The sequence below is a fragment of the Haplochromis burtoni genome, unplaced genomic scaffold (genome assembly GCF_018398535.1).
Source record: "Haplochromis burtoni strain Fernald_Lab_line unplaced genomic scaffold, NCSU_Asbu1 Contig_551, whole genome shotgun sequence".
NCBI classification, from domain to species: domain Eukaryota; kingdom Metazoa; phylum Chordata; class Actinopteri; order Cichliformes; family Cichlidae; genus Haplochromis; species Haplochromis burtoni.
The window spans coordinates 64,260-76,860 of NW_024582912.1; the positions used below are offsets into that span (position 1 = coordinate 64,260).

Consider the following 12,601-nt stretch of genomic DNA (forward strand, 5'->3'; position numbering starts at 1 on the left):
GAGTGAGAGTATTTGGGTGATGTGTGTTGTGCATTGGCTGGCTGGTATTCCAGTACCTAGGGGTTAATTTATGCATGCAGCTCTGCTCTCCTGAAGCAGCCACTCAATTTAATCTGAAAATGAAACACCTTGTTTTTTTTAACAGGTGCTAAGATATTGTGTCCACCAGGCTAGCTTCTGTTTTTACACAGAGAATGCTCAGCCATTATTATTATTTTCTACCTTTATTCTTATTTTTATATGTTTATGTGTATTTACATGTTTATGTATCTCTATCTTTATCTATAAATAGCCATGTAAGACATGGAAGTACAGTTTAGTTCTACACTGCCGGATATAATTTTAAAAATCATCTGCTTTTTTTGTTTTGGGTTGGGTTTTTTGTTGTTTTTTTTTTAAAACAGCAATAACTTCAAGTCATTATTTTATATGCGATGTTATCAGTTTCTTTTTTTTCTAGAGGGAGAATTAGTGTAATTAGACTGAGTAATGAGCTGCCACCTAACACTATGAAGTTTTATGTAATAATAAGAAAGACTTTCTGTTCTTTATTAAATTCATTATGTTCTGCCACTCTTTTATATTTATTTAATACATTTCATTCATGCATTTTTTTGGTATGCGGCAAAGTAAATGTGAGCTAAACACACACAAACACCCTCACACACACAGACATAAATAAAAACTTAGGCAAACACAGTTACATACAATTTTTCAGCAAAGTGGAAGAGAAAGACCAAAGAAAAAGCCATGCTGAGTTTGACAATAAAAAGGGGTGATTTAAAGATGAAAGCTTGAGTTTTAATGCACTCACATATACACAAACACGTGCCATTCCTGCCACAGGAAGCAATTTCAGAAAGAGGTTCTGCTTTAAAAAGTTTGAATATTCCACTCTTTGCTCACATTTCAAGGATGTGCACAGCGTCAGCAAAATCTGCACATCAGGCAAGGGAGCTGGCAAGCGAGAATTTTTCTTCATTTTCAATTATGAAGAATCTTATTGGACCTTGAAATCACAACTCTAGCTCTGAGAAGGGCTATGGCGGGGGGTGGTGAAGGATGAGTAAGATGTTTTCTAGTTGCCATTTTAACCAGAAACAATTGTTTGAGTGAGTAGAATATGACAAAATGGAATAGGATGAAAAACGGGAACATCTGTTGGCTATCTCCTGGCCTTGGTTTCCCTGTTATTGGCCAGCTTGCATGCAGTACAACTGACAATATATGCAAGAGGTGAGGCCAGGTATTAAGCTGAGAAAATAAAAAATAAAAAAAGTTAACTGTATTCATGCTTTTCATAGGTCCAGTTCAGAAACTGAAAGACTGCTTTGCATCCCCCCCCAAGTCTCGACCTCAACATTATTGAAGCACTATGGGATCAACTTAACAGGGAAAGCTCTGTTCTGTTCTCTGTCTAGATGACCCCACAGTAAAGGCAGCCAACTTCTGAAGAAGAGATTCGGAATGTTCTTCAAGAACCCTGAAGAACTATTTCCGAAGGCTACTCAAGGAAAAACTCCCAGAGAGAGCTCATGCTATCTTGAAGAATTAAGGTGCTCGTAACAAAAACTCTGTTTTTGGTTTACATGCTAGCTTCCCATTTATTTTGCACATTGTGTTAATTAATGGCTGCACACATTTTGCATTGTCCTAGCAAAACCTAAAGAATTTTTTCTTTTGGTGTTTAATTTTTTGTGTTTGATTGAAACGTAGCAAAAACTAAATGACATTTCACAGTGTGTGACTCTGCTCCTCACAGATTTATTTAAATCTGGTAGCCTCAAGCATCTGGTAGAGTGGGAGGTCTTGTGATCTACCACGGCAGGTTTCACCTATTTTTGTGCCAGTCAAGAACTAATTTGAATCCATTGCCCTATAACTTAATGGACATATCCCTATAGTCACCTCTGTGTATAGCCCAACTAACTCCAGTGCTGATTTTATCAATGAATATGCTGCTTTTCTCACCCATTTTGTTCATTTTCCCCATATTACTGGGAGACTTTAATATTACATATGGACAATATCAATAATCATCTCTCACTAGGGACATTACTTCTTGCTTGGATATGTTTGGACTGCTGCAGCATGATGATTTCCCTACACACTGCAAAGTAAATATCCTGGACCTAATCGGTTGTTCTGGCGTCACTCGTCTTAACTGTATAGCAATTGGTCTCCCCCATCTTTGGCCGCATGTTAATATCTTTTGATGTTAATTTCACTCTATCCAAAGCAAATATCCAACGTGTCATTTCATTTCACAAGATCAAAGGCATTAATTTAAATGCTGTTTTGAGTGGTATTGACAGTCTCCCCAGCATAAATCCTCCATCCACCCCTGAAGAACTAGTTGCTCATTATAATGATGGCCTCCGTGGAATTTTAGATGCCCTGGCTACTTTATAAAACACTCACCTTTTTCACCCACTCTGGACGATGGTTTGCGTTTGAATTATGTCAGCTGAAAGCTAAAGCCCTTCATCTGGAACATCTCTATGAAAGATCTGGACATCCACAAGAAAATGTACAATAACCATAGTCATCTTTAAAAAGGATGCTATACCTTCAGCAATATCTTCTTAATATGCAGGTTTAGTCTGTTTAGGTGAAGGGAACACAAGAGCCCTTTTCTCCATAGCCATCAATTTGTATTCTGCCACTTATTGTAATACTTAAATGTCATTTTTGAACACTAAAGTTTACAAGATTTACAAGCAACTAACCACTTTTTCACTTCCCTCAGCCTATGACTCAACCTTGCACAAAAGTAATTCGCACTGAAATATCTCTAGCATTAACTCTTGTGTGCGTGTTAAATTGTCGGTGCTCAAACTGTCTGTCTATATTGTATGTCTACATTATTTGTATGGTTATTTTATTATATAGTTTCATATAATGTGCTAGCATATGTGCACTTTTACGGAGCTGCTTTTTAATCTCGTTATACTGTGTATAATGACAACAAAGGCTTTCAGCTTCAACTATTTCTTTGGTGCACTTTCAAGTCTGACACTTTCCTCTGTTTCTGAATTTTCTGACTTAATCTGAAATCCAAGCCATCCACTTGTTGATTGGACTTTCTACCCTCTTGGTTGGAGCCTACTGACCCTCTCTGAACACCATAATACCTGCTATTATTCCTTCTTCCCTCACCTCTGGTATTGTTCCCTGATTTCCCAAATCAGCAGATAACACCTATACTTAAAAAAACCTGGCGCAGCTTGCCAAAATTTCATCAATCGTCGTTGTAAATCCAACCTAGCCTTTATATCTTAAATCCTTGAGAAAGTACCTGCATCTCAGGTCCCACTCACTTGTCTGGTTGTAACCTTTATGAACAATTCCAGTCTGGTTTTTGCCAAATGCCCTTTTCATGGCAGCTGACTCTGGCTTATTAACCATTCTAATCGTCCTTGATCTGTCTACTGCCTTTGACACTATATCCTATAGCATTCTTCTTGAGACTCTTGCTTCTATTGAAATCACAGATACAGCCTTAGATTGGTTTGAATCTTATCTCTATGGCAGCACTCAATTTATTCAATTATAAAATTTAAAATTCAGTTCATTTCCAGTTACTACTAGAGCTCTTCAGGAATCTGTCGTGGACCCTCTTTTATTCATCATCTATATACCTCCTCTTGGTCATATTTAATACCCGTTTCATTGTAAGATATATGTACTGTTTAATGCACGAGTTACAATAAACAACACATATCAGGAAACAATATTTTTACATCAAGCACTTAAAAAGTTTGTTATGAGGCTGTAGGAAAGCAGTAGTAGTGGTAGTAGCCGAAAGTAAACTGATATTAGTCAATTGAAGCATTATGTTAGTTGCTAGGTGTTTCCATCCAGCATGTGCTGACTTTCAGTCAAATAAAATTTAAAAATGTAAAAAGATCATCTTTATAGAAAGCTAAAAAGAACTCATTCAAATTATTTTGAATTTGCAACCTATTATGTGTAACTGTCCATTTCCTCCAATGTCTGTATTAGAGTTAGCGTGGCCACACAATGTCCACAATATTTTGGTACTGCAAATACTAAATGGGGGGGGAGGGGAAGAGCAAAATACCTGCAGCCACCAGTACTACCCCTCAGGGTCATAGTACATGTACCTAGGGTATGAATTTGAAAATCATAGGTGACTTCCTTCTTATAGTGTTCACAAGATATTAAGAAATCTTGATCTCTGACCTTGACCTTGAAGTTAAGGTCACTGAGATTTGTCAGTATGATCCGCAAACATAAACTAAGATTTAAGAATGTGTGTAGGGATTACCTTCAAGGAAAATAAATGTTTTTATAGTATTTCGGTAGAACTCTCTTCATACTGACTTTGTTAAAGTATCTCAGCACAATAAATATTACTTCTAGGTTAGAGTCCTGTAAACCAATAATAATGTTGTACAGTTTGTTCAGAGCTGATCTGTCAGCTTGTGAGGGGATGTAAAAAGCCAAGATTTGTATATCACCTTCCATTCTCTGAAGGAGGAAAAATGATTTCATTAATTATAATAAATCTCCCTGTCAGGACTGCAGTTACTTTTGCTGCTGCACAAATTTGTTATTTATCTAATGGCCATGACAGAATGCAGCAATGTGAGTGGCTCATGAACAAAGCCAGTGAAAATAATTCTTTCACTCATCAAAAATTTTAAATGGAATAGCACAAAAAGCACACTTTTTATGCATGAAAAAAAGCATGCAGAAGTCAAATTAGATGCTTCACTGCCATGCCTATGACAGGGCTGTGCCTCTTGGAAGGACTGATGCAAATCACTACAGTCATGCAAGAGGTAATTTCACATTTGGAGATTTCGAAGGGAGGTTTTTTGAAATCCACTGTGTAAACTAAACAAATGGAGACTTTTGTAGATGTTCAATTTTTCTTTCAAACAATATATGTTTCCATGGGATCATTAGATTTCACGTGCTCCATCTATAAAGTCCTTATAATTCTGCATTTTGATTGTATTGAAATTCCTCAAGTACAATTTTAAAGTGAATCCATTTTACTTCACTTACTTTTTCCAGTGTTGGCAAGAAAGAACTCTCAAATCAAAGTATTCACTCACCATTCCAAATCACTAAATTGTTCCAATCACGTTCATGGCCACAGGTGAATAACATCAAGCACAGCTCTTTCAAAACATTGGTTGAGCCTATCATACAGTATCTCATCAACCCTGATTCAGTAGAAACAAGTAGAAAAACCTACTGAATGTCACGCTACTTCTTAATGTTTTTAAGTTAATTTTTTAATATAAAAAGCTGTGTTTCTTAACATTGTTTCACAAAGTAGGAAACAATTCTAAAGCTTTTTAGAGGTCCCCCCTCGAACTTATTATTGTTCTATTATGTACTGCCACAATGTATTTCTGGTGGCATTTATTACCCACGTAGCAAGCAGGTCTGGCCCGGATCTGGTATCAAGCCGGCACTGCTGGCTGACTTCTGGCATGGTAAGATGTATGTCATCAGGATATGGGCCAGGCCTGGCATAGATGGCACGGTTTATGCAATGGCATGCCATATCTGGCCCAATTGTGGTTCGGTTTATGTGACCCAGGCTCATAGAAAACAGGTCTGGCCCGGATCTGGCACCAAGCTGGCCCTTCTGACTCACTGGCGTCACGTCAGCGTGTATGTCAACCAGATGTTGACATACACCAGTTATGTTCCTATTTTCCTATTTTAGTTAGAAGACCCAAATGCCATGTTGCAATACTATACTGCTATGGTAGCAAACGTTTCAAATGCAGGTTTGAGACTGTACACTGTATCCAAAACCTAGTGAGGGTTTACTCATGTTTATCACTGTGTGGCTGTAGCTCAGGAGGTAGAGCAGGTCACCTACTGTTCAGGAGGTTAGTGGTTCGATCCCTGGCTCCTCCAGTCTGTATGCCAAGAGTAATGAATGTGTATGAATGTAGTTATGAAACACTCAGTTTAGAGAAAGTGTGTGAATGTGACATGATAGAGCACTTTGAGTAATCTGGGATAGGGAAAAGCGCTATGAGAATCAGTCCATTCACTGTCCGAACAGAGTTTCTTCATGTTACTTTTGCACTATTATGTTCCAGCACATGTTGTTATTACATGTCCTGATTATGGTACACATTACGCTGACATCTGGGGCCAGAGCTGAAACTGTTCTGGGCCAGCACGGTGTGTCTGCTGCTGGTCCATGTGTGGGCCACATCTGGCAAACCAGATCTGGGCCACCAACAAACCTTAGAAAGAGTAAAAACACTTTTTTTTATATCACTGTACACACACCTGTGCCATTGCTACCATCGTAACTATGGTTGTGTTTTTGGGGAAGCACTGATGGAAGTTGGTTGTTTCCAGGGGTGGGAAGTAATGAAGTACAAATACTTTGTTACTGTACTTTCTAATTCTTACATTTTCAAAACATGCTCATTAATTTTGCTTTAATGCAATTGGGTTGAGTTATTATTTTGTCATTCTGAGCCTTCAAACATCAAACCAATTTGAGTCTACACAGAAACACATGAAAGGCAATCCTGTTTGTGTATTATCGCCACATAAAAAGAGACGATGTGTGCCAAAGTTGGACGGTGTTTTTTTTGTTTGTTTGTTTTGTTGTGTTTTTGCCACAGTTCCAGAATGACTGCAGGTCTCCATAAGTTGCGGTACTTAAGCATTTAGCTAGCACTACTGAAGAGGAGTGAACATAAAGTGAGTGACTTTTTTAAGTGTCAGGTGATTTCAAATACAGCGTTTCTATCAGCTCAAAAAACATCAACAAACACACAAACTGTTTGTGTGTGGTTTGTCTCACAGTGTGTTGCTATCTAAAGGTCCAGCTACTGCATTTCACAGGGAGAGAAAAGAAAGAGAGCTAACGTCACTTACAGATGGAGAAAGACAAGAAAGACAGGACAGGAGAGGAAGAAGAGAGCTTAGATTTAAAGGTAAGGACTGCTCAATGGTATTTGATAAACTGGAAATTTAAAGCTTACATATAAGGCCTCATGTTTTTAATCAGATATTAGGTAATCAGATCAACATGTAACATTGTGTTTTTCATATTGTGAAACATGCTGCAAATCAAACTGAGGCAGAGTAACTACACATGATGATTTATCAGCTATGATAAAGCATCATGTAACGTTAATTACTTGTCACCTCACAGGACATTGATCAAAACTGTCTAATATGTCTCTAATCAGAGAGATTTGTGTGTAATTACAAACGACAGCAAAAGCACTTCCAGTGTCACCTCAGTATGTTTGGAAAATCTTTTTTGACAAACTCATTATGGCTCAGCTTTTTCTGCTGCTGAAAGCATGTCTTTCTTCTCTAATGACCAGTATGCCTTAATGCTGGCCAGAAATAAATGCCTTAATCTTTCCTTTCTGCTTGTTCCAATTACTATTGCCATATGAGTCTGTTCTGTACTACCGACCTGTACAAACACGCAAACTTAAACGTACGATTAGTATTTTTTCGAGGTTATTTAATTTTTAAAAAAATATACTGTACTCATAAATATACATAATTAGATTGTAATTACATTTCAAAAAATGGATGCATTCTCATAAACTTATAATGAATACATTAAAAATACACAGGAGCGGGCACTGGTTTGTGGAAATCGCCATGTTCCCCCAACATATTTGAATATAGTGGTCAGTTTGTTTTATCGTCAGAAAAGGGGTCCCCTTCCCTAAATAAGTAAAAAATAAATAAATAAATAAAATGTATTATTATTAAAATGCAAAGGAAAGCGAAGGCCACCAGAACCGTAATGAAATATCATCCTCTTCATCCTCACCTGAAGCTTTATACCCTGAACTAAAGTCAGGGCTCTAATGCACAAAAATATGCATAAACATGTGTCATTATTTCTAATATTGTCCCCGTTACTTAGGAGATTGGACATGGGATCCTCCTGTCTCAGGACCGCTGGCTACCCGCTAAACAACAAGTGTGCTAAAAATCCCATTTTAACAATATTACATAAAAGTCAAGGACAGTTCCATTAATGGACCAGGAATACTAGATTTTAGTTAGCTGGTTAGATTTGTTGACATAATTCACTTTCCCTGTTCCATATGTTGCACCTGAAAAAACATCATTTATTGCAAGTAGGGATGGGTATTGATAAGGTTTTCATGATTCCGATTCCATTTTCGATTCTGTTTAAAGATTCGATTCTTTATCGATTATCTAATCGATTCTTTTTAAAAAAGGAGAACACTAAAGTCGATTAGCTTAGAACTTTGTTTTATATCTTCTCTTTGAATAAGATAGAAATTTAGGAGTAACATGGCCTTACAAGCCCAACAGTGAGATCTTAAGAGATCCACCCTACGGCTCTTCAATGTCACAGGGTCCCCAGGACCTAAATGCACAGTAATGGCAGGTTTTGTAATAAGGCAGATCGCGCTAACATAATATGCACTGTTAGGTGATTATTTACCTGCCCCATTAACGGGAGAGGACGTACAAACGTTACCGCTGCTGCTGGGTTGAGATTCACGAGTCCGGAGCGGAATTAAAAACACGACATTCATTTAAGCTCATCGCGTGTTTTGTGAGCAAATGCTTTTGCATATTCGTAGCGTTTCCTCCCTTAAATGAAATATCTACTTTGCAAGTATTGCAAGTTGCCCTGTTGTCATCCATTCTCGTAAAGTATGACCAAACTTTTGAGCGTTTGAGCCGCCATGTTTCCTGCCAGGTAAATGACGCTCCACAACGTGGTGATGTCATTCGGGGCGACTGGAATCGATAAGGGAATCGTTTGCAAAAATGGCAAACAATTCCAAGGAATTGAAACAGTGGGAACCGGTTCTCAACAAGAACCGGGTTTTGATACCCATCCCTATTTGCAAGCCCTCCCTGCCTGCCATAACAGGATGTGACAAGATTAAAGACCGTCAAGAAAAAGGGTTGTTTTCTTAATTTCATGAAAATGCATGTGCGTGTCAATGTTATCTTCAGATAGCAATGCAAATTATGCTCATTAAATGTATTTTGAATAAAGAAAAATTAAAAAACAAAAACCTACCTTCTGGCTTGACACATACCTGCATGTTTCTGTGACATAAAGCACAAGCTGACATTTTCCCCCTGATACTACTGAGTGACTTTCATGTCAACATGAAACACATGCCTGATCATTTAGTGCACTTGGAGCTGATCAGTATTTTAAAATTGAGCTGCAGTGCCTACCACTGATTTCAGGGACTTCACTGATTTGCAGGATTTAAAGCAGATGTTGTTGCGATAAAGAATGTATCAAGATGGTGTCATTCTTTTATTCATCAGACTGCTGTAAGAAATGTGTATTATTTCAGGAATGATGAATTAATGAATCAATGTTTTAATATCTTCTCCTTCAGCAGTAGTGTGACTAGCACTGGCTGGAGAATTTGCAAGACCAACTTTTTATCTTTGACAACCAACTACTAATTTTCATATAATGCTAGTCAGTGAAATATATTTTCATTTTCATTTGGTAATTTATTTAGTTAAAATTTGCTTTGCAAAAACACCTATTTTTATGGCTAGCTATTTCACATAATAGTTTCACATCTGCACACACCTCTCCAGAGAAGGCCTGTCCGTTAAGTAGGTGCTCTGAGCCCAGGACATCCTCACTGCCAAAGTGTAGCCGGATCTCCTCCAGACGGTGGCTATACGTCATTGGCCCTCCAGAGATGTTAACCAGGTGCTCCTTGTCCAGTCGAAGAGAGACGTGACGGCCTGTGTTGTACATTGTTCCTCCCACCTGAAAAAACAAAACAGATGGCGCACAGGTGATTAAATATTAATATGACGTGCAGTTGTGAGCGGGACAAACATTACGACAAAGTTAATTATCAGTTTCACCAGTTATAAATAGATCATTTTTACCATACTGCCCCTATAAACCCAGGCAGTTTTTGGAGAAAACTTAAACCTGGAGCTCCAAGTGCCGGAACCATAAGATAGGTTAAATGCTTGTTGTACAGAAACAATTTTGAGGGAACACTGTTACAAAAAAGGACTAACACAATATAAGATTGGGTGGAAAGTGTGTAATACAATATATTCATATACCCAAAGATTATCTGCGTGCAGGTTATATAAAAAAGTGAACTGGCAGGAAGTGCTAAAGCAATACAAAAAAGTTTGACCAAATCTTACACCAGATTCTTTAAAAACTTCAGTATCTTTTGTGTTGTTGTTTTTTATCTGTAGGATTAAAACACTTTTTACTGAATGGCGTTGGAGAATTGTGAAGGAAATGTTGGCTTTTTTGCAATTTTTTAAGCTATATGAGTTTAGCTTTTATTAATATGGAGATGTGGGTGTCTTGCATTTTTGAACTGTAAGTATTTACTAATGACATGCGGTCAACAGAACTAATGCAGAAACAGTCCCGAGGGCTTTATTGTAATTTGGCAGAACTCTGACCCAGTAAAAAGAAAGGAAAGTTGAAATAATCAGGGTAGAATCACAATTCATAATACATGGGAAATATGGTATATATTAGTAGCTTTCCTTATTTATAATATTATTCATAATCATCAGTGTTTCAATGTAAAGCATTGGTATTCATGCCGTGACTCTGCACGGACTTCCATCTACTCTGCATCTGCATCTGCTTCGTTTCTGCTCTTTCATTCCTTTTAGTGCTAGCGCTTTCAAAATGATCCCCCTCAAACCCCCACCCCCACACACACTATTATAAAAATCCTAGCAAAAAGGAGTCTGCCTTCACATTGTAAATATTTTATAGATGCCCTGAAAAGTCAATAATTTGAAAGGAGAAACAGATAGGAAAAGAGAGTGATGCAAAGAGGAGATAAGTACTGTTAGGAGAGAGGTGTGTTGAATTTAGTGCCAAAAGAGGAAGAGTAACGAGGTAAAGTGAGGCTTTGTTGGCTCCCTGGCAAGGCAGTGGAGGTGAGGTGAGAACCCTGAAAAGGACAGAAAAATCTTATCTCCCTCAAGGTCTAAAATCAGAGACTAAGAAGGTCCTTCCTTTGAGTCAGTGGCCAGCTGTCTTAGGAAATGGTCTGTACTGAAGTATGGTAGTTTGGTACGTAATGGGGGCAAGACATTTATATCTTTAATTCTTTACATATTTTACAGTCAATCTCCAAATACATTGAAGCTTGAATAATATTCTGTTTAGAAAAAGGAAACCAAGAAGAAATGTAATAATTTAATAACTCATTATATCATTAAAAAACGCTAACTGGAACCAAATAAAACCAATTTATTTAGATCCTGAGACTAATCTTACGGAGAAAAAAGTGACTCCAACTTCGGTTTGGTTCACCTAGATGCTAATTTATACTCTTGTGTTTGAAAATCTGTTGAATGAATTCAGCATTAATTCTTTTAACGTGAAGTTATTTTTCTGGGTGCTTGGAACTTGGGAAAAATAGATGTACAAGTCCAAAATTACCTGACTTTCACCCCACATGACATGCAAGCAGGTCTAGCATGGTAGCTGGACAAACTGGCAAAATGCAGTGGTCTGCATATTTCACAATGGTGACATTAATGCTTTAGTCACTGCAAAATGCTAACTGTCTGTATGTGTTGGGGGCCTTGGGTAAGTGTTAATGACTGGAGCCTGGCTGTGAGATACAGGTAGTGACGTGTGGTTGGAATGAGAGGTGAGGAGTGGAATTATATTTGTATTTTACAGTAAACGAGAAACATGCAAAAGCATAAAGCTTGGAAGTACTGACATTACTTTAAGGTTTATCCTGTAAAACCGGACAAAAACATTAGTGTCTGCTGTACACTCTGCGTGGGAAGAAAACTTCTTTCTACAGCAAAAAACTTAAACTTCAAACCTGAGCAAGCACCTAGCACGCTGCTATGGGAATGTGAAATTCATAGAGAAACCCCCTGATCCTCCCACTGACATGGCAGCTACAGCCCCGGGCAAACCTCCACCCGCCCCACTCCTGCTAAACAGGTTTTTTTTTTTACTTCAAACAAAAAACATCATCTGTTTCTGTATTTTATTCCCTAGGGCATAAATCATTATTTTAACTGTTTAGCTCTATTCACTCCTGTTCATTGCGGATTGCCTTACTGGGGCCCTCCTGCTGTTCAGCTGGATGAATTACAGCAATTTTTTTATTTTTGTAAACATAAAAAAATATTTAATTTTATGTGCTGGAATATGCAGAAGATAGGTTTAAATGTTAAACACATTTATTTCAGTCAATGTTGCATCTAATTAAATTTTTGCTTGATGTAATGTGCATATAATTAAAGATTAAATCTAATAAAACAATTAATAAAAAGAGACTATTTCATTTGATTCAATTTTATATGATGGATTATGCAGAAAAAATAGAATTGGGCTGAAAGGTCTATTGCTTTATTATGTATTCAGGTTGTGTACCAGGTTTTTAAAAAGTAATAATAATAAACTAATTACTTTTGAAAATAAGTCATCAGTAAAGGATTACTTTCTTGGAAAAGCAATTAGTAATTAGTAAATAATTACTATTTTCAAGTAACTTGACCAACACTGGTTATAGGTGAGGTCTGTGACCTAATTATGCCAATAATTTCATTAGAGGTGATTTAAATAAAAAAAAAA

General features: G+C 37.3%; 1 protein-coding gene across 1 annotated transcript in view; it reads right to left on the bottom strand.

Annotated features, from left to right (window-relative positions):
* Positions 1 to 12,601, bottom strand: part of ca10a (carbonic anhydrase Xa) — a 286,633-nt gene that overhangs the window by 33,821 nt on the left and 240,211 nt on the right. Inside the window, exon 3 of the mRNA XM_005947809.3 lies at positions 9,590 to 9,775. Within this exon, the coding sequence (XP_005947871.3) occupies positions 9,590 to 9,775 (186 nt within the window). The remainder of the gene's footprint in view (positions 1 to 9,589; positions 9,776 to 12,601) is intronic.